Source organism: Hemicordylus capensis, chromosome 2 (assembly GCF_027244095.1).
Source record: "Hemicordylus capensis ecotype Gifberg chromosome 2, rHemCap1.1.pri, whole genome shotgun sequence".
NCBI classification, from domain to species: Eukaryota; Metazoa; Chordata; class Lepidosauria; order Squamata; family Cordylidae; genus Hemicordylus; species Hemicordylus capensis.
In genome coordinates this window covers 267,994,367-268,016,772 of record NC_069658.1, presented here as the reverse complement: position 1 = coordinate 268,016,772, position 22,406 = coordinate 267,994,367, and the positions used below count along the sequence as shown (strand labels likewise).

General features: G+C 45.1%; 1 protein-coding gene across 3 annotated transcripts in view; it reads left to right on the top strand.

Moving 5' to 3' along the window:
• The window catches only part of FAM107A (family with sequence similarity 107 member A), a 97,558-nt gene that overhangs the window by 47,772 nt on the left and 27,380 nt on the right, over positions 1-22,406 (top strand). Inside the window, exon 1 of one of the 3 annotated variants that reach the window (XM_053295934.1) lies at positions 1,318-1,638. The exons of 1 other annotated variant lie outside the window; for it this stretch is intronic. Coding sequence is in view for 1 of the 2 variants with exons in the window: in XM_053295933.1 (XP_053151908.1) it covers positions 1,627-1,693 (67 nt within the window). In the remaining variant the exon portion in view is untranslated. Of the gene's footprint in view, positions 1-1,317; positions 1,694-22,406 lie in introns of those variants that run through there. One more of the 3 variants, XM_053295933.1, reaches the window with a different exon arrangement.

The window sequence follows — 22,406 nt, the reverse complement described above, 5'->3', positions numbered from 1 at the left end:
CTGAGGCAGGGCGCCAAATCATTTTTTCAAGTGGCAGTGGTAATAGCCACGGCTTGATTTGGTGTGCACACCACATACTCATTTCTGAGTGAGTGTGTGTGCCTGCTCTTGCTTTGCAACAAGAATAGCTGCCACCATGCAATATGCCTCACATGCACCCTCCTCCACCTCCTCCCTCATTTGCTGCTGGCCTGAGAATGAGAGGGGGAGGAAGCTGAAGATGAAATTGCAAAAGGGCATTAGGGTATAGGAAGCACTCTAGAGAGCATCTACAGTATTCCTGGTAAAGGGCATTAGAGTATTGGAGACACTTTATAGAGCATCTACAGTATTCCAGTTCCCTTACCTTATTTTCTCTTCTGCTTCCTCCCCTTTCTCCTAACTTGACCAGCAGCAAATGAGGGAGGAGGCAGTGGCAGCAGTGAAGAGAAGGAGGTGAAAGCAATAGCAATAGCACTTACATTTATATACCGCTCTATAGCCGGAGCTCTCTAAGCGGTTTACAATGATTTTTAGCATATTGCCCCCCAACATTCTGGGTACTCATTTTACCGACCTCGGAAGGATGGAAGGCTGAGTCAACCTTGAGCCCCTGGTCAGGATTGAACTTGCAACCTTCTGGTTACAGGGCGGCAGTTTTACCACTGCGCCACCAGGGGCTCCTTGGAAGGAGTGGTAGTGGTGGTAGTGGTGAGGAGTGGCTCTTTACTGAGTGGTTCCTGGGCCACCACTTGGCAAAAAGCTTCTTGAATGGGGGCGGGGATCGTAGAAGGAGGCAAGTGAGGTGGCATGGGGTATTTTGTCCCTCACCATGTCCCAGTAATTTGCCACTTAAAGCAACTGCCTCACCTTGCCTCACGGAAAGACTTAAGCCAGGGACTCGTCGGCATAAGCTGTTCTGACTTACTTACGAGTTTGACTACTCTCTCAGCCTTAGTGCCTCTTTAAGGGAAGCAGTCTGTGACTGCTGCAACCTGGGTGCTAACTATGATGCCTGTGCTGATTTGGCACCTGTTGTTCCAAGCGTAGGAGTGGTGCTGCACATATTCCCGTCTTCAATTGCCATTCCAGCTACTCCTCAGCTCATGGGAAGCTACTTTCCGTAACTCATTTTATTTGCACCAAGCTGCCCACTTGCTGACTTCCACACACCAAAAAAAAAAAAAAAAAATCTCAGTGGCATGGACACAACATAAGATTCTTGAGTACAAGTGAGATTGCACTCGTAAAAAAACCCCAAAAATCTGCAGCACAGAAAACAAACCTAGTGCAACAGGGTTTAAAAGGCCCCCTTCAGAAGGTGTGGGCTGTGTTACTCTGCGCAGCAAGAGTAATGTAATATTATTACAGGATCCCAGGGAAATGGTTTTTGTTAGAGCAGAATGTGCTTGTCAGCAGGGGAGGGCAGCAGCTATACAGTCACTCGAGGGTCACGTGACTGCTTATTTTCACCGCCTCTGAAAAGATCTTGCAGAAGTGAAAGAGCTTAGCTGTATACTGCCAAAAAGTCATGCCCACTTAGAAACATGCAGGGGTAAGGAAAGGTGGGGGAACAAAGAGGCTTAAACCATCCTGAAGAGTTCTAGGAAGCAGAAAGGGACACAGAGGGCTTGTTGACAACAGAGGATGGAAAACCAGGTGAGAATCCCACCTGGAGCAACTGGGCTGTACAGAGCAATGCTGGTCAAATCAGGTAAGCAGAAGCCTGACAATGTTTGCTGAGTAACCTGAAGGCAGCGCAAGGAATCTTATTGCCATCAGATTTGCAGCTGGACCCCACCCCCACATCTTTCCTTTGACAACAGGAATTGTGGATCTCATACTCCCTTGGAGTTTCTCTCTTAGATGCTGCAGAGTCTCTTGCACGTTTCTTTTCTATTTTGCAACTCTGTTCATTCATAGAGCTTTGCTGTCTTGAGATGTCTTGTGGTGGTGGCATTTTGTTTTATCTTTCGGACCCTACGTGGCTCTGGAAGATTTCACTGCTCCTGCTTCTAGGATTGCAGAACCCAGGATCACAGGGTGGCCAAATCTGAAAAAGGAAAGGCTAGTTAGTTATGTTGTGTTTTCAAAGAGGTTTTCTGTTAGAAAGATTAGCAATAAAGAAACCCCTGTCAAACTGTAGACCACATTTTGCTTTGCATGTTCAAATAGAGTTAGGGGGAAGCAGTCCATTTTGGAGACATGTGTAGATAATTAAGTGCTTAATAATTAAACAAGAGAGAAAATAAAGTGTGGGGCTGTCAAATAAATATTTGATTTCTTAGTAGCTGTCACTGCTTAACAAAAAAGTACATTCTTGCTCTGATAATAATTTACAGCACACACTGTTGCTCTGTATAACTATTGCATTAGCAAAATCAGAGAGAAGTGTTGTATACTCTCAGAAAACAAACCCCAATATTGATGTACTACTTTTGCAATTACTATAAACTGTTGTGAGCTACCCGGGTGTGTCTGGTGAACAGAAAGTGCCTGACATTTTGGAGTGGCACTAATGTGATTCATTGTGTTATTTAATAGAGGGATAACTTGTGTTTGTTTGTTTGTTAATTAATTAATTAATTGACTGAGACTTTAAAAAAACCATAAAATCTTCTGCAGGTTTCAGAAGGGTCAGTGCAAGGGGAGTCCTGCTACTCCCTTAAAAAGGATTTTAGACCTGTATTAACTAAGGGTGGGTTGCCATGTGCATCACCAGGCTTATTTCTGTCTGCGTGACAAGAAGCACCAGTCAAACAGTGGAGTTCAGTGTGCTTTTCCCTTGAGATCTGTCAAGGAGGAATTACAGGAACATAGGAAGCACCTTTAGATCAAGACAGTCCATTGAGCTCAGTATTGTCTACACTGGCTGACGTGATGAAGAAAATTACTCATAGTAGTCCCATTGAAATTAAAAGGACAAGCTTTAATTTCAATGGGACTAATTTGCATAATTTGTCTTATGTCAACCACTGACTGGCAGCATTCTTTTTTAGGGTTTGTGACATAGGTCTTTCTCAGCACTACCTAGAGATGCCAGAGATTTAACCTGGGACCTTCTGTGGTGTAGTGGTTAGAGTGCTGGACTAGGATTGGTGAGACCTGAGTTCAAATCCCCATTCAGCCGTGATATTTCATTATTTATTTATTTATTTATTGAATGTTTATACCGCCCCTCCCAATTTGGCCCAGGGTGGTTTACAAACAGTCACTTACAGTCACTTGCTAGGTGACTCTGGGCCAGTCTCTTCTCTCTCAGCCTAACCTACTTCGCAGGGTTGTTGTGAGGAGAAACTTAAGTATGTAGTACACCACTCTGGGCTCCTTGGAGGAAGAGCAGGATATTAAATGTTTTTTTAAAAAAAGTAAGACAGATGGTCTACCCTTGAGCAATGCCACCTCCTTAGCGATGATGACCCAGGATGAAGTCAGCCTCAGCTTCCAGATGCCTTGTTGCATTATGAATACAGGTGAATTAGGGCTAGTTAATTATTTAATGTTTTAGATGCAAACCACACAAAGGGGCGCTTCCTTTCATGGCTTTTGTTCTTGCACGATGAATTGTGTAGCATGAGAGTGAGTAACAAGAGAGCAAAAGGTGCCTAGTCTGAAGTTATGCTACATTTTCCTCTTAGCTGGCAGATACAGCTGGGGTGTTGGAAATCTCTGCAAACTCCTATCAGTTGCGGAGGATAAAGTCCTTTGATTAAAGGGAGAGTGCAGAATAAATTTAAGCTGAAGTACGCATATTATGCCAAAAGTTTGGAGGTAGTTGGCTAGACACTTAATTACTAGGATGGTTGAAGCTGTATGTAGTTCTCATGTGCATAAGGTTTAATTTGAAAGAACTTTAGTGCACAGACACACAGCTGAAACATCTGCTAGGGATATGCATGAACTGGTTCGGCAGTTCTTTTCAAAGGTCTGGTGGTTCGGCCGGTTCAGCACAGGGGGCGGAGGGTTACCTTTAAGGATTGTGCGCATGCGCGTTGGGCTCTTTTGGTTTGATGGTGACTGGCGTGGCAAGGAGGTACGCTGCTGCTCACACCAGCGACTATAAAGACAGTGCCAGCAGGGGAACCACAATGGGGGGGGCGTGTAAAAGCACCCTCCCCAATCCTTAAAGGTAAACACACACACACCCCGCATATCCCTAGCATCTGCAAGAGATCCCTTATTCATTCATTGGAAGAGACAACTTTCAGTGGGGAATTTCCTGCCACTGAAGTGAATGGAGGAGAGCTGGTCTTGTGGTACTAAGCATAAATTGTCCCCTTTGCTAAGCAGGGTCTGCCCTGGTTGCATCTGAATGGGAGACTTGATGTGTGAGCACTGCAAGATATTCCCCTCAGGGGATGGAGCCACTCTGGGAAGAGCAGAAGGTTTCAAGTTCCTTCCCTGGCATCTCCAACATAGGGCTGAAAGAGACTCCAACCTGCAACCTTGGAGAAGCTGCTGCCAGTCAGTGTAGATATTACTGAGCTAGATGGTTTGACTCGGTACGCTTCCTATGTTCCTATGTGAAGCCTATATGTGTAGGAGCTCTGTGTACATATAGTTAATAGTTCAGTGCAGAGGTTTAGCATCTGGTACCTGGTGCAGTACATTTCCTAAGAATCAAAACTTTGGCCTTTAAAAAAAATCAAGTTTCTAGATCTGATTATTGTAGAGGAAAGAAGGAAAGTATTATAGGATTATTTTTATTAATAATAGCAAGCAACTTGCCACCCATTTCTCTGTAATCATGGGAGCTACAATTTTTTTAAGCCAAAGCTTTGATCCTAGGAATCTTACTGCATCAGTAATGCAGAATTTGTCTCAGTAACTCGAGAGCGGCTGTATATCAGGGTTCAGAGCTCAAATTATTACTGCACTATCTAGCTTTACCTATCTCCTATAGGCACTATTTCTATTAGACAATCGGCTGCCATCCTTATTCCTTCCCTTCTACTCAATCACCTCATTTCTTTGCAAAACTAAAAAGTTACACATAAATGTGTGCAAATGTTCTTAATTTGCAACATTTCTTTTGATGATAAAAGCTGGATGACTGTGGTCCCAATCCGAATGTAGTCCTGTTTGTAGTTTTGAAAGGCTGCAACCTTTCCTCCAGGTACACGGGTTCTTTTCTCAAGATTGCTTTTACCAGATAAGTGTTCTCCACCCAGAATGTGTCGTGATTAGAGGGTTGAACTAAGAGCAAAGAGGACCAGGTTCAAATCCCTGTTGGGCTATGCAGCTCAGTTGGTAGCTCTGGTCATTCCCTTTCTGCCTCACTCACAGAGTTGCTCTGTACAGCTGCCTCCACGGCTGTACTTCTTTTCTGGAAGAGGTCATGGGGGAGGGAGGTCAGGTGGCTGATGAGATTTGGGGCTCTGAGCATTTCACTGGAATCCAGTGCAGCACTGGGCAACCCCTGGAGAGAATAATCTTCCACTCTGAACTCCTTGGAGGAAGGACAGAACAGGAATACGACGACTACTACAGTTCCTAACCTCCATGTTCTTGGCATGAAACATCCTCTGCCTTGTCAACTTGCACAGTCATCTTACACATTTTCTGTGGTCAGTGGTAGACCACCTGCTTTATATGCAGAAGGTCCCAGGTTCAGTCCCCAGTGGCATCCTGACCTTCACCATTCCAAATGCTTCGGCCATCCTCCCAAGGCTGCTGCACAGGTTGCAACTGAGTTTAACTTGTTCCACATGATCCCTCCATAGTGTGAGCCATTAGCGTTAAGCACCTCACCATGCAGATCAAGTGATCTTCCGCATGCCATCCCAGGGGTGAGGCTCTGTTTTGTTTCTCACTGCCGTGGCTTCGTGGAGAAAACGGTGTGGTCTATGTGATAAGTGGCGGCACACAAAGAGTTAACTAAATAGAGATAGCCGTCACATGGGCTAAAGAGGTCTGCATGTGACAGTCCTGACCAGATGCTGTGGTGATAAGAGAAGTGGGTGGTACATGAAATCAAATGCAAAGAAGGGGTATAGTTGAATCTCTTAACTTGCACTGTGCACATATTCAGTTGCTTGGATCTGGCACCCAAACTGATCCAGCTGAGCTCATCTTTGAAGTTTTATAGACAGCCCTAAAGATGGTCAACACTCATGTGAGATAAAGGAATACTGCTCACTCTGATCCTCAGCTTTAACCGATTAATTGATGGAGACCAATTTTAATTGGCAAGGCTGCAACTGAAACAGTTGTATTACTAAACAGGGAATGGAACAGAAACTATAAAGATAGTAATCAGTTAAAAGCCAGCTGCTTAACCAACTAAAACTCTGCTTGGTGGCAAACAAACAGCCTTAGATCTGTCCTTTCGAAACTCCAACTCTGTTCTTTCAGTCTTTGTAAGTACAATTAGAATTACAGTTAGAATTAGAAGCACAATTAGAACTACAATTAAATACAATTCCTGTGAGAATTGCAATGCACAATCTTTCCAGACAAATAAAAAAGGATATTGTGTTGAAGTGTTGCTTCTTTTCTTTTTGTGAAAATGCAAAGCAAAACATATACCTGTCACTTTTAAGCTGCAAGAAACACCCTGCTGGTTTTCAGCTTTCCCAGAAGTTATGTGTTTCTCCCTTTGCATACTTAAAAAATTGCCATAAGAATCCAGATGTAGCTAGTGCCTCCAAAATCTCAGAAGTAATGGCACCAGGCCCACACAATAACCCAATAGCCTGCTTACAGTCACTGCCATCACCATACCTGTCGACACCTATTCTATACCTGACCCAATAGTGACATATAGGTTGCAAGCCTGGAGAAACATGGGTGCTGTTACTGTTCCCTTTTGGATGTAGGAGGATCTGCCATGCTTTGGGGGCACAATCCAAGTTTGAGCAATCCATGGCTGAGAGGTATGAGGCTAGCCCTTCATGTGAGTGCCTTAGGAGCTCATAGGGCTGCTGCCACAGGTTCACAGCACTCATGCAGAAGGACCATTAAATAGAACTGAGCCTTACATTGACATGTTCATGGATCGTTCACTGTCTTTATAGTATACTGAGCTCCCTCCAGAAGAGATGCAGCAGTCCTTATTGTAGTTTTGCCTGATAATTGGGCAAAGAGGCACCTTTTAATGTGGTGATTCTCTTTTATTTAGCAGGGAGAGAGTAACTGGCCCTATCCACCCCCAGCATAGTACTTCCAGTGACTGTTGCTGGCGTATGTCTTATGTTTCTTTTTAGAATGTGAGCCCTTTGGGGACAGGGAGCTATCTTATTTGTTATTTCTTTTTGTAAACCTCCCTGAGCCATTTTTGGAAGGGCGGTATAGAAATCGAATCATTGATTGAGTGATTGATTGATTGATTGTAAAAACTGGACCTAATATTGGCCATGAATACAGTGAATGTAGCTTTCTTTTACTGAGTCAGACCATGCATTGGTCCATCTTGCTCAGTATTGTCTACATTGACTTGTCGACACAGACTGTATTCACTTCAGTATTTAGGCTGGAGCCTTTCCCAGTCTCCTACCTGGAGATGCCAGGGACTGAAACCTTCCAGATGAGGCATATTGTCTGGGATTGTCACACTGTGTTTACTCACTCTTTATGGAGGGTTCACACATCATCATTATCCATCTGTTTTCCACCTCTGCTTTCCCTCCGTTTATATTATCAAAGTTCTTTATAGAGAAAAATCCAACTTTTTAAAGAGCATGAATCGTCCCCTTTTCTAAGCAGGGTCCACCCTGGTTTGCATTTGAATGGAAGACTACATGTATGAGCATTGTAAAATATTCCACTTAGGGGATGGAGCCACTCTGGGAAGAGCATCTTGGTTCCAAGTTCCTTCCCTAGCATCTCCAAGATAGAGCTAAGAGAGACTCCTGCCTGCAAACTTGGAGAAGCCACTGCCAGTCTGTGTAGACAATACTGAGCTATATGGACAGTGGTTTGACTCAGTAGGCAGCTTCCTATCTTCCTATGACCACAAATGTGAACTATTGTTAGTGCCTCTGCTTCTTCTCTTTTGTTTTAGAGGCTCATGGCCAGATACAGCAGACCAAAAAGGAAGGGTAAAGGAGGAGGGTCAGTCTACTGTGGCCAGAATACTGTTGGTTGGCACTAACTCTGGAAGTACCTGTGTTTGCACAATTGGTTATCCTGGTGTGAATGAGGAGATCAAGATTTTCTGATTTTGCCTCAGTTGTTTTCTTTCGCCTTCTCTGCTTCTCACTTCAGTATTCTATACCTTTCCAGCTCCTGACCCCTTCTGTTGTTGTACAGGTGAAACTCGGAAAATTAGAATATCGTGCAAAAGTCCATTAATTTCAGTAATGCAAATTAAAAGGTGAAACTGATATATGAGACAGACGCATTACATGCAAAGCGAGATAAGTCAAGCCTTAATCTGTTATAATTGTGATGATCATGGCGTACAGCTCATGAAAACCCCAAATCCACAATCCCAGAAAATTAGAATATTACATGGAATCAAGAAGACAAGGATTGAAGAATAGAACAATATCGGACCTCTGAAAAGTATAAGCATGCATATGTATTCAGTACTTGGTTTGGGCCCCTTTTGCAGCAATTACTGCCTCAATGCGGCGTGGCATGGATGCTATCAGCCTGTGGCACTGATGAGGTGTTATGGAAGACCAGGATGCTTCATTAGCGGCCTTCAGCATTGTTTGGTCTCATGTCTCTCATCCTTCTCTTGGCAATGCCCCATAGATTCTCTATGGGGTCAGGTCAGGCGAGTTTGCTGGCCAATCAAGCACAGTACACTGTATACTTTTCAGAGGTCCGATATTGTTCTATTCTACAATCCTTGTCTTCTTGGTTCCATGTAATATTCTAATTTTCTGGGATTGTGGATTTGGGGTTTTCATGAGCTGTACGCCATGATCATCACAATTATAACAAATTAAGGCTTGACTTATCTCGCTTTGCATGTAATGCGTCTGTCTCATATATCAGTTTCACCTTTTAATTTGCATTACTGAAATTAATGGACTTTTGCACGATATTCTAATTTTCCGAGTTTCACCTGTGTATTAGCAGAGGGTGATGCTCTCTACTGTCCAGTCAAAGAGCAACTTCTAAATATCTAGGAAATGCCACAATTTTATTTACAGAAAAGAGTAGAAATATCCTCTAGCAGAGGGGTTTCCAACCCTTTTAAAGAAGTTTATCCCTTCTGTTGCAAACCGTCAGCTTAGGTACCCCATAGAGATTGTGTGTGTGCATGCATGTGTGCTCACACAAATTTAGGGTTAGGGAGACAGACTACTATAGTCACTGACTCACATTCACACCAAGTCACTCATAAGAAGAATTATTGAAATTAATGGGGCAAGTTTACTTGTCCTGCAAATTTCAATGGGAGTAAAATAAAGTGTGCCGTCAAGTCAATGTTGACTCTTGGCACCCACATTGCCAGTTGTGGTTGTCTTTGGTAGAATACAAGAGGGGTTTACCATTGCCTCCTCCCTCACAGTATGAGATGATGCCTTTCAGCATCTTCCTATGTCACTTCTGCCCAATATAGGTGTTTCCCATAGTCTGAGAAACATAGCAGTGAGGATTCAAACCTGCAACTTGGGATCAGGCCTTCTCAATTGTCATCCCTAGGTTGTGGAACGCCTTCCCTGTGGATAGAAGAGGTTTATCATCTTTGGAGGCTTTCACGAGAGTCATAAAAACCCATCTTTTCAGCCTGGCTTTTAGTAATATTTAAGTGGTTTTAATGGTTTTTTTAATGGGGTTTATTTTTAAACAATTTTATTTTTTATTGTGAACTGCCCTGAGCCAATTTTGAATGTGATATATATTTTACAAGCACTGGATCATTGATATATATGGTGGGGGGCTGTGTAAATGCCAGTTTAAAGTGAAGCCACAAGCTGCACATTATGAGAAGTGTGCATTGCATTGGAAGTGATATCTACTCCTTCTCTATAGGTAAGACTCAGTGATCTGGTGCTTGTAAAAATTAGGCCTAATGTTCTCCATGAACTCATTGGATGAATTCAAGAAATTGTCCTACAGTGAGTCAGACCATTGGTCCATCTAGTTCAGTATTGTCTACACTGAGTGCAAGCAGCTCTCCAAGGTTTCAGGCAGGAGTCTTTCCCAGCCCTACCTGGGGCTTCTACACACATTGCTTTTACTTCTCATCTCCTCCGGAATGGAAGGTGTGAGTCCACATATCAGCTGGATTTACCCCAAAGTCGCAGCGGGCTATCAGGAACCTATTCACACACGATTCTGCTTTCCCCCCAATTACTGCTGCACATTCTAGCTTAGCCCAAATTATGTCCAGCGTAAAAAAAAAAATCCTCTATTTGCTGCAGCTTGGGGGTGGGGTCGGGTGCAAGCTTTCCGGAATGCCACTCTGCTTCTCCCACAATGTGTGGAGGGGCCATTGCCAATAATTCGGCTTTTTCCAAAACTTACACTTGGGGGGGGGGGTTTCAAGCCATGCCAATCAGCTTCAGAAAGAGCCTACAGCTCAGGAGGGGCTTTTCGCTGGGGATCAGAAGAGGAGGCATGAAGCCTTGCCTGCCTGCCCCCAAATCCAGCTGTTTGTTTTTCTCACCTCCTGCCAAGGCAGGTCTGATCAGTTCAACAGATCAGTTCAGCGAGACTCTCCTAATGTGTTCTGACTCCTGACACCCGCCCTATGCCGTGCCTGTGGACAGGACGAGGCTGGCAGCAGGAATCACTATCTCCAACCAATAAAAGCTGCTTCTCTTTCTCTCTCTCTCCCTGCATCACTCCCCCCGCCATTTTGCTGAATTACTGAGCAGGTCACTCCTTGCCAGGTCGATTTCCAAAAACATTTGAAGGCAAGTGGAGCACCTCACAGTTTGCTAGGAACTGGAGACTTGAGTGAACTAGCGGAATGCCAAGTGTCAGCAAAAGCCACTGCTTGGCAACTTGTCTCGTCGATCTTCCGCAAGGCTAGATGAAGGGGAGTTGACAGTTGTGTTCAGTATGGGCTGCTCTTTGAGCGATTTGCAGTTGTGAGCACTGGGGGCAGGGGGAAGGTGTTGTGGCAGATTGGTGAAATTCTGTGGAGGGAGTCCAGGGGTGGGGGGGGAGAGAGAAATGCCAGAGTTAAACCCAAGCACGAATGGGAATGCAAAATGTGGGTCTTCCTGTGCTTTCAGTATGTACAAGATCCTTGCGCTACTCCAGTCTTTTGGCTACTTTTAATTCATATATGAGTCTCTGGTTTTGTCTTATTTAAGCCTGGTCACCATAGGAACATAGACGCTGCAAATCAGGCAGATAGGTAGGCTTTACATATGCAGATGTTGTTGGAGGATGCCTGGAAGTTTAACAATGGAGACTACAGGTTCAATGTAACCTGAGCCCTTTGTGTCTGAGCTGATTCCATGAGGCTGCATTTTTCTTCAACAGAGAGAGGAAGGAATGGTTTCTACTTTCAACTTCCATGGCCTCTTAAATGGTCTGGGGTGGGGGACATGAGGTGATGAAGGCAACCACAAAGGCAAGTTCATTATAAAAATCAGCAAAGATTTGGGTCAGATTCAGCAGGTTCAGGTTAAGCGTTTTGACTAGTCAATTTTGCGGAATGACACCAACTGTCAAACTGGGGGAGGGGGGAGAAAAGTAATAATGAAGGGAGATGTCTCCTGCCTCCTCCTGGGATGTGATTGGTTGGAGAAAAACCTGGAGCAAGCTGTGGGAGTGCACACAGGGGAAAGATCTGAAGGGAATGCAGACAAGAACCGACCCTATGTGAATGGCCCATCTTCTCATCCGAATTAAACAGCTACAAATCTACTGTGAAGCAGATTTGCTCTCTGGTTACCCCTCAGCATGAAGCCATGACTGGATAACACCCTGGAGATGCCAAGGATTGAACCTGGGACCTTCTGTATGCAAAGCAGATGTTCAGCCCTCAAAGATGGGCCCACCCCCTGCAACAGCCCCATCCCCCTCTGTGTTCTTAGAACAGTAAGTGTTTGACTGCCCACCATTTTCCAAGACTGTTTGCCAGATTCTTTAATGGTTCTATGGAGTTGGGCGTGTTCAAGTTGCTAACCAATTAATACATGCAATGGTGTCACAACACCAACCTGTGGCAGTAAGAAAGGGTGAAGTCAACTATTCCTAATAGTAACTGAGCTGAGTTTCAAAAGATTTGGGTTTTTTGAATACTGAGATTCTTGTGCTCCCCTAAATCACACCTCAGAAATCTCCATGACCGTTTTTCTGCTTTTTAGACTGTTCAGACTTAGAGAAAAGGGTGTGTGTGCACATTTTCCCTATCCTCCCTCCTGACAATTAAATGGAGCAAAGGTACTGTGCTTTATTCTTGTCTTCCTTTCAATAAAATACGTTTTCTAAATAACAGTTTTAATTGGGTGAGGCATTTTTGATAGCATTTCTTCCACACAAAAAGTTTAATTGACAGAGTTTGGAAAAGATCAGACTTGGGCACAAGAACCTGGAAAGGAACAGGGGAGAGTTTGAGTTGGCATGGAAACTCCTTTGTATTTAATATTTGTACTTTGGCAGGCAAAATGCCGGTTTTGTTTAATGGGCCACTATAATGTCAGCTTCTTGGAAGTACCAACTGTGTTAGGCAAGGAGAAAAGAGTCTGTATTGGATGTGGGCTTGAAGTAATTTCCTTTCCTTCAGAAAATAGCATGAGACATTTGGTTTTCTCTTGGAGTATTATGGAATCATAGAATCCTACTTTAATATTGTCTTCAACAGAGTCAGACCACTGGACCATCTAGCCTAATATTTTCTACTCTGGCAGCAGCTCTGCAAGGACTTTCCTGTCACCTGCTATTTGATTATTTTGGCTAGAGATTGAACCTGCAACATTCTGCTTACAAAGCTTACCACTGAGCTATAGCCTTTTTCCAACCTGCACATGCTCCTTTCGAGGGGTGACCAAATTGACAGGTCAGTCACCTGCACTTTGAGATACCAGGTGTGGCTCTCAAGCAGTTTAAGAAGACCCAGTCTCCATGTCAGAGTTACCATAAAATTCCCTCTCGTACACTCTGATTGAGAGCCCTATGCCATGTTCCCCTGCCAGCTCAAGCCCATTGGGTGGCCACAAAAGATGGAGGTTTTCAGTGGTGGCACCATCATTTTGAATCCCTTCCCCCGGAGGCTTACCTGACCCCATCTCTGTTGATATTCCACCATCTGATGAAGACTTGGCTATTCCAGGAGGCTGTTTTTGACTGTTTTGTGTTGCTGCTGACATGGGATTTCACTGATCGCTACTGCTGGTGTAATGCTATTTTAAAGTCTATTTATGTTATGGGTGCTTGATGCTTTTGAATTGTTTTAATTTAGTATTAGCTGTCTTTCATTTCACGGTAAAAGAAAAGCATTATACATTTTATTACACGAATACATATTGAGGCTGGCAGATACAGCCTCCACTTGTCAGCTTTTCCATCTGGTGGTGGTAGAGGGTAGCTCACCAAGGCGCTTTCCAGATTGCATGCTATCATAGTGTCGCAACGGGTCCCTTAAGTGTGCTTCCATATTGCATATGTTTTGACATCACATCCCCTGCGTTGTAAGGAAGGTGTCGTTCATATTCCCCATGCTTTCTTTCGGATTTTATTGCTCTGTCACAGCCCTAAAACGTCACATCTGCGTTGCAAAAAAATGGCTGTATTTGCCCGTTGTAGGAGACTTGCCCCCTTACAATGGATCTCTACTGTGGTTAGACTTCGGCACCACAAGGCATGGCCGTTTACAACCGCTTTTTGCAGTGTAAGACTCGCAATCTGGAAAGCGCCCATGTGGCTCATGCATATTCTGTGGAGTGCTTCTGCAATATTATTACACATCTCAGGCCACAATACATGCATGAAACAGTCTCCATGGGTTTCTGCCCATTTTCATGGGTGTATAGTGTCCCCAAAAGGAGGCTGTTCAAGACCAGGCTTGACCTGGGCTCCAGTCCTGTGGTCCACCTCTACTCATCCTGTCCGCAGGCTAGGGAAGGAAGGAGACTTGGGGAGAGGAAGCAGAAATGGTGGTGATAGTCATAGCCATTTGGTCTTAAGGATGCCATGATAGGAGGTTGCAGGTGACTGCAAGCTACTGAGCAGGAAATGGCTGGATAGGAAGGGGAACAGTTCTTTCATGCATTAACTCAAGCACAGAGCAGTTGCCTTGTTTCAGCCAGTCTTTAGATGATGATGATGATGATGATGATGATGATGATGTGTAGAAAGAAAGAGATAGTTTAAGAGAGGGACTGGAACTTGATCTCTGCTATACTACAAGGCTTATGGTGTCCTTGTCGTATTTAGTTTATTTACAAATACACATTTTGAGCATTTGGTGGAGTTGAAATAGCAGAGCACCTGGTGACCTCAGAGAATAGCCTTGCACCCCAGGGTGCTTCAGCTCTCTCCCCCAGCTTCCCCATTCCAGCCTTTCCAAAACTCCGTCTGGCTCTATCTCACCCCTAGCCCGAAACTTGATGCTTCTTTTCCATGACTAAACATACATCTGGCTGGGGATGAAGGAGGATGAGTTGCCTTACACTCTCACAACAGCCCAGAGATGCAGATTTGGGAACCCATTTCCCCAGATTTTGGAACTCATTTTTCCTGATGTAATGTGGAATTCCTACCCCTAATATCATGTATGAAAATGCCCCTTTGACTCACAGTGCAAAGTCCCCATTGTAAGCAACACACCCCCAAGATATGGTGAAGGTACAGGGAGGGGAAGGGGGTGGGGAGTAAAATTTGGCTATATTGTCCTGCTTAGCTTAGATTACAAACAGCTGATTATGGTTAAAGAAAGTTTATAAAATCCTGAATGCTGTGGGGAATCTGCATTGGGAACACTGTACGTTCTCTCTTCTAAAATGCAATAACTTTGAGTCATTTAATGAAATTAATAGACAACCTATTAAAAGAAAAGCAAAAAAGAAATATTTCTTCACACAACATATCGAGGAGCTTCTCACGATCAGCAAAAAGCGGGCTAAGGGAGCCTAGCCTGCTTTTTGCTGATCTTGTGCTGCAGCAGGAGCCACACAGCTCCCAGCAGCAAACCCTCTTAATTCCCTCTCCGTTTAGACGAGCGCTCCGCTAACCCCGTCTATTTGATTGTGTGTTGCCACGGTGCGGCTCCGCGCTATAGCAGCACCCCGTTGGAAGGCTGAAACAAGCCTCCCGGCCCTGGGGGTCTCTCCAGGATGCCCCACGCGCTTGCGCAGGGCATCCCGGAACTTCCAGGGGCCACGCTGCCCCTGATCCCCGCAGCCCCCACCACGGCGGCCGTGTGGGCGACCGTTCTGGCCACCCAGGGCTGCTTCCCTGGTCATCTGCGGGGAGAGTGGGCTAAGCCCACTCTCCCCGCAAACCCCTAGAGGCGAGTCTCACTGCAATTATCTCATTATCTTATGGAATTCACTGTCACACAGTTTTTCTGATGGCCTCTATTTCTGATTTTACAGATCATGGGGGTTGGGGGTGGGATCATAGAGTACATCGAAACTGGTAGCTGTGGCATCAACACTCTCCAAAGGGCTTTCACATATGGATGCATGGTTGCAACATCAAGTGATAACTTGCATGGACATAAGAGCCTTGCTACATCAAGCCCAAGGCCTATTTAATCCAGCATCCTGTCTTCCACAGTGGCTTGCCAGATGCCTCTGGAAAGCTCACCAGCAGGAGATGAATGCCTCTGGAAAGCTCACCAGCAGCCCCCTCACCTGCTGTTGTTGCTCCCTGGCAACTGGTATTCAGAGGCATCCTGCCTCTGAATCTGGAGGTAGCCCATACTAATCAAGACTGGTAGCCATTGACTGACTTGTCGTCCATGAATCTGTCTAATCTCTTTTTGAAGGCATGGAAGCTGGTGACTATTGCTGCACCCTGTGGCAACAAATTCCATAGGCTAATGATGTGCTGTGTGAAGACGTACTTCCCATTGTGTGTTTTTTCCTTTTGTCTGCCCTATGTCTTGCATGTGTCAGACCGTGATGAAAAAAGAAACCCTATTGACAGAACTTTCATTACTTTATTGTTTTCATTGTTTCAGAATGGATCAGGCTTGAACACGCTACTGCAGATGCCCAACAATACATATGTTTCAGCAACATACCAGGCTTTGATGTGGCTGAATTCAGCACATGGCTGTGGACATGCACACAACTGTCTTGCCATGGGCTGCTGCTCATGGGCTGAGCTTCATGGACTGAGCTTTCTCCCATGGCTGCCACGGCTTTTGGTGATTGTGAGAACAGCCTAACATTAGCTCCAAATCGATATTGTTGCGCGGATGGGCTGGAGAAGCAATTCATTCTCCTTCTTTGCTTTGAAAGCAAGAAAAGCTCCGGTGAATGGTGGTCCAGCTGGAACAAAATCATGGCTGGCTCAATCATTTCCTATCGCACAAACCCTTCTAGTCAAAAGCACTTTCACCTTTTAACAGGATTCTCTTCTATTTCTGTTGCCTAGGAGTTTAAAACATTACCTAATACCCCCCAACACATTGTAAATTATTGCCAGCATATGTAATCTAATACCATCAGATGAGGTATTAGATTACTCTCCCAGACTCCTTCAAGCTAGAAATGGTTTGGCTGCCTCTCTCAGCGCAGAGAGCAATATTGCCGGTTTCCATTATTGTAGCTATTGTGATGGCTTGGTATGGAGAGTTGTTGCCATGTTGGTCCAAGAAACCAAGAGATGCCAAGTAAGAAAGGTACTAGATAGATACCAATTTTTTTACTAACATTCAGTAGTGGAAAAGCCAGCAAGGTTGTTATGTAGGGAAGGAAAGACTGCAAAATACTGTGTATGCTGACAAGTCAACCATTTCACTTCTTTCGCAAAGCAAAGGTCTTACACTAAGACTTACACCAGCGGTTTTGATCTAGAACTCCCATCATCCCCAGCCACAATGGCCAGAGGCTGAGGATGTTGGGAGTTGTAGTCCAACAACATCTGGGGACCAAAGATTAGGAACCCCTGGCTTAGACATACTTTTGTGGAAGTCATTCCCACTGAACCCAATAGCACGTACTCCTGAGTAAACATACCTAGGATCTAATTGCATGTCAATGCGCCACATGTTCCAGAAGACACACAATGATTAGGGAAAGTGACACAACATTCATTGCTAATAAGAACATAAGAACAGCCCTGCTGGATCAGGCCCAAGGCCCATCTAGTCCAGCATCCTGTTTCACACAGTGGCCCACCAGATGGACCAACAAATGGAAGTACTTTTTCATACAATGCATAATCAACTTGTGGAATTCTCTGCCACAAGGTGGTGGGCCACTGTGTGAAACAGGATGCTGGACTAGATGGGCCTTGGGCCTGATCCAGCAGGGCTGTTCTTATGTAAGGTATATTTATTGTGAATGTGGGAGCCATATTGGCTGCCAAAGAGCAAGAAAGGATTCCCTAGGGAGGGTGATCCACAAGACTGATGCCACAACAGAAAAGGCCCTGCACCTACTAGAAACCCAACAACCTTCAGTCTCCAGTGGAACATAGATTAATGCCTCAGCTGTTGAATGGAGCATATAAGGGGATATATACAGTATATATTGCAGAAGTGAGGAATTTGTTCAGCACTAAGGGCCATGCTGGTCACATCATAGGCCCTAGTGCTTATGCATAGTTAATGCTAATCTGCATGTATTATTAGGATAATTGGGAATCATGACAACTAAGCATGTTCATCCATCCAGTAATATCTTCCAAATAATAATAGTTTGCTATATATATAGCACTTTCCTCAGTGTCTCATATACATTATCTCAGCAGCTTCCAACAATCATAAGTCCATTTTAATTCATTTATTTAATGTATTATTAAATATCCCCTGTGTTACTGTGTTACATAGCTCAGGATAGAGCTATATGTGGGCCTTGCATACAGAACATCCCAAGTTCTGTGTTGTTATCCCTGAGAGGTAACAGTGGGATACAGTAGTATGTACAAAACTGCTCCATGAGCTACCCATGGCTGAGCTAAGCTCTGAAGCCAAAACTTCCAACTCATGCCCATAACCATGGTACTCGATCGGCAGATGTCTAGGCCAAAAGCCCTGTGAGGGGGTAGAGCACATGGAGAAATCGATGCCCTCCCCTCCATGGGTCCCACTCTAGGACTAGAAATTTGAAATCTGAAGTAATTTGAAGTGTATTCCAGGGTTCCTCCCAAGGAGGAACTGATATTTGGATAATATTTCAGGGTTTATCCCAAGGAGATATTTCAGAGAATTTTCTCAAATGGTTTCTCTGCGAGTACTCTCTACCACAGAAGTCCCTCCCTTCCTCTCTCAGCAGTATGCAGGATCTCTGTGTAAATGGGTTGAATTCTGTACCAGCTAGCAAATTCAAAACTGACAACTACAGCAATCTCAGGGGCTGCCAAGATAATACATATTGTGGGTTTGCTTTGTTGGCAGTGAGCGACTGGTTCTTCTAGCTTTGAACGAACTGCACACATGAGTTATGAAACTTGTGATCTTGCAAGGTGTGTAATCCAGTAAGAAGTTGCTATACGCCTCCTTTTGACTGAAACCAGAGTAAATATTTGTCTAAAACTCACTCAACTTGTCAAGTATGTGCATGCTTCAGTTACACTGACCTATACAATTTTCCTGGTGATTATTCTCGGTTGTCTCCAAGTCAAGATACTGCTCTCAGATTCAAGCACTTGAAAACATCTTGAAGCTCATTGTGTTTGGCAGGATACAAACTAAAATTCAGTATTATTCTCAGACTTCTGATGGGAAGTTCAGGTCTGCTTCTGGTAGGAATGTGCAGAACAATTCACAGCTGGAACATTCCAACTGCAGCTGGGCCATTGCACCCAGACTCAAGGAGACACGGACACCTGATACTTTAGTGAAATTGGCCACTTTTATTGAGACTTAGTTCATTGTGTGCTGGCAAGGCACTCAGCTGGGATTGGCGCTGTACCTACCACTGTGCGGTATCTAGCAGGCCAGCCATGATAGTGGTCGCCTTGGCCTAAATAACCGTGACGCTAGCACCTTGGCTCCAGGTGGCTCCACCGCTCTAAACGGGGGCACCCTTCTTGGCTGACCTAAGGTCAGGTCTCTGGTACCAATGACACCCCTCCAATGCTGTCCAGCCATACGGAAGGATATTGTTTGCAGAGAAGAGGAAGTTGAGCAACATCCCTGATCTGTCAAGCCTCAAGGGATCTGCTCCTCCTCTTTGATGACAAATGCTTACCTAAGGTGCAGCACCGATTTATTATTGTTGTTGTTGATTATTACGTTTGTACACCGCCCCAAACTTTCATCTCTGGGTAGTTAACAATAGTATAAAACAAGTTAAAATATATACAAAAACTTAAAACAATTTAACAATTTAAAAATCACCACGAATTAAAACCTTAAAATTTTAAAGAACAGAAAAAGCTTGGGTGAAGAGGTGGGTTTTCAAATGCTTTCTAAAAATTGTCAGAGATGGGGAGGATCGTATCTCAGAAGGGAGCGCATCCCACAGTCTCGGGGCAGCAACCGAGAAAGCCCATCACCGTGTGGCCACCAGCCGAGCTGGCGGCAACTGGAGACGGACCTCTCCGGAACTACCTCAGTGGGTGGTGGGGATCATAATGAAGAAGACGTTCTCTTAGATACCCAGGGCCTAAGCCATTTAGGGCTTTATAAGTTATGACAAGCACTTTGTATTTTGCCTGGAAACCTATTGGCAGCCAATGTAACTCTATCAACAAAGGAATGATGTGGTCTCTCCAAGATGACCCCGAGACCAACCTGGCCGCCGCGTTCTGTACCAACTGAAGCTTCCGGACTATGTACAAAGGCAGGCCCACATAGTGTGCATTGCAGAAGTCAAGTCTGGAGGTTACCAACATATATACCACTGTTTTGAGGTCGTTCATCTCAAGAAACGGACATAGCTGGCGTATCAGCCGACACCACCTCAACCTGAGAAACCAGGGAGAGGTGTGGATCCAGAAGTAGTCCCAGACTGCGAACCTGTTCCTTTTGGGGAAGTGTGGCCCCATCTAGAACAGGCAGATCAAGATCGTCTCTAGAGTTCTGACCCCGCACAATAAGTATCTCCATCTTATCTGGATTCAGTTTCAGTTTATTCTCCCTCATCCAGCCCATTACTGCTTCCAGGCAAGCATTTAGGGAAGTTATGCCATCTCCTGTAGAAGTAGATTTGGGTGTCATCAGCATACTGGTAACACCCAGCTCCAAATCCCCTGATGATCTCTCCCAGCGGTTTCATGTAGAGGTTTTAGAGCATTGGAGACAGTATGGAGCCTTGAGGGACACCATACTTAAGCTCAGATTTTGAAGAGCAACAGTCTCCAATCGACATCATCTGGAATCTCTCCGAGAGGTAGGAGCAGAACCATTGTAAAACAGTGCCTCCCACCCCCAACCCCCTCATATGTTCCAGAAGGATACGCTGGTAGATAGTATCGAAAGCCGCCGAGAGATCCAAAAAGACCAATAGAGTCACACTTCCTCTGTCCATTGCCAATTGGAGATCATCCATCAGGCCGACCAGGCAGTCTCCACCCCACAGCCTGCCCAAAAACAAGTTTGAAATGGGTCTAGATAATCAGTTTCCTCCAAGACTGCCTGGAGCTGAAAGGCCACCACCTTCTCAATTACCTTGCCCAGCCACGGGAGGTTGGAGACAGGCCTATAGTTGCTCAACTCTGAGGGATCTAATGCAGGCTTCTTAAGAAGAGGTCTTAAGACAAGGAGGCATCCTGCCCTCCCTCAGAGAAGCATTTATTATTTCTACCAGGCCTCCCACAACAGCCTCCCTGCTAGACAGAACAAGCCATGTTGGACAAGGGTCAAGAGAACAAGTGATAGGCCTCACCGTTCCGAGCAGCTTGTCCATGCTCAGGAGTCACAAACTGAAACCTTTAATCTGATGCTTCCTGCCGCACTGTACCTGCCATGGCGGGTGTTAGCCTAGTTTAACGCCCCGCGAAGGGCCTGTTCCAAGCCCAGCATGGAACAACCCCATTCCGGGATCGGGACACTGGAAACATTTTGGCGTCTACACACACGCAGCAGCCATTTGCGTGACCACCATGAAAATGGCTGCCATGCATGCGCAGAGGCCAGAAGAGTGCCATTTAGTAGTCCAAAATGGTGCTCAGAATGTTTCATGTATTCCAAGCTTGTTCTGTTAGACCAACTGGCTCGACCAATTGTTCCAATGGAACTATCCGGGCATTTGCGTTCCATTCCAAGCTCGGAACAGAATGCAAATTCTTTTTCGTGCACATCCCTAGCTTCTGGTTTTGCCACAAAACACACAGTGAGTCCATGGCTAAGACAAAAGGCCTATGTGAACTAACCGGTGCCCTTTGGAATGTGCCTCTCTGAGCTGGTCTAGATGTAATATTGGCATAGGAACTTTGTACCCACTCAGTCACCCTGAGTCTATTAGAACTCATTGCACAAGCGGAAGCCTCACATAGTAAGGGCAGCCTAGCCTGGGGTCTACTGCGCACATGAAGTGTTGGGAGTGAGGTTGTTCCCGGCACCGCCCTCGGGCCAAGCCCCAGTTCTTAACCCAGCATTTAGCCAAGGTTAAGTAAACCTGTGGTTCACTTTTCCTTGGCCAGCAATTGTCTGGGTGATCATTGTTGGGTTAACCAGCTTCCCCCTGGCCTGCCGCCATTTCCAGCAGCAAGCCAGTGGGAAGAAGTGGTTCCACCAAGTGCAGTGGCTACTCTAAAGAGCGGCTACCACACTCGTGCCCCAGAGAGCCCTGGGATGGGGGAGGGGGAAGTCCTCCCGCATCCAGCATCTCCCTTCGCCGTGCCGCCACTTATGTGGGTGCGTGGCATGGTGGAGAGGAGGACGGCAGCTGCTCATCTGCCAGGGAAGGCAGGCAAGCTCCTACCTTCCCTGCAGACCGCCCACCCTCCCCAGTGAGTTCATGGGCACAACCTCAGTGAGTTTCTCTGGTCTGTAGGATTGGAACTCAAATTCCTCCATAGTGATATTTGAAGAACATTTCAGTGTCCCTCCGAGGAGAAGCTGAAATTTGAAGAGGGTTCCTCTCAAGCAGAAACATCTGAGAATTTTCATTGACGGTTTGTCTACATCCCTGCGCCTTCCACAAATTACATTACCATGGATTATAGGGTAAGGAATCTTATTATGTAATAGCCTCAACTTACACAGTGAGTTATCACAGAAAATACAGCAAGCAGTGAGGAGTGGTCTTGCTGTCCAGCTCACTGTTCGATGGTCTCTAGGAAGTTAGCTGCCTATATCCATATTTACACATGATTTGCACATGTGTAGGTGCAGAAAAAAGTGACTTGAGGGAAACATCCTCTGCCACTGCTATTAATGTGAGAGTCTTTTTCTGTTTTTCCTAGTTATAAGGAAAGCCATTCTGGGTTCAGCTGCCTTGCAAGCAGAA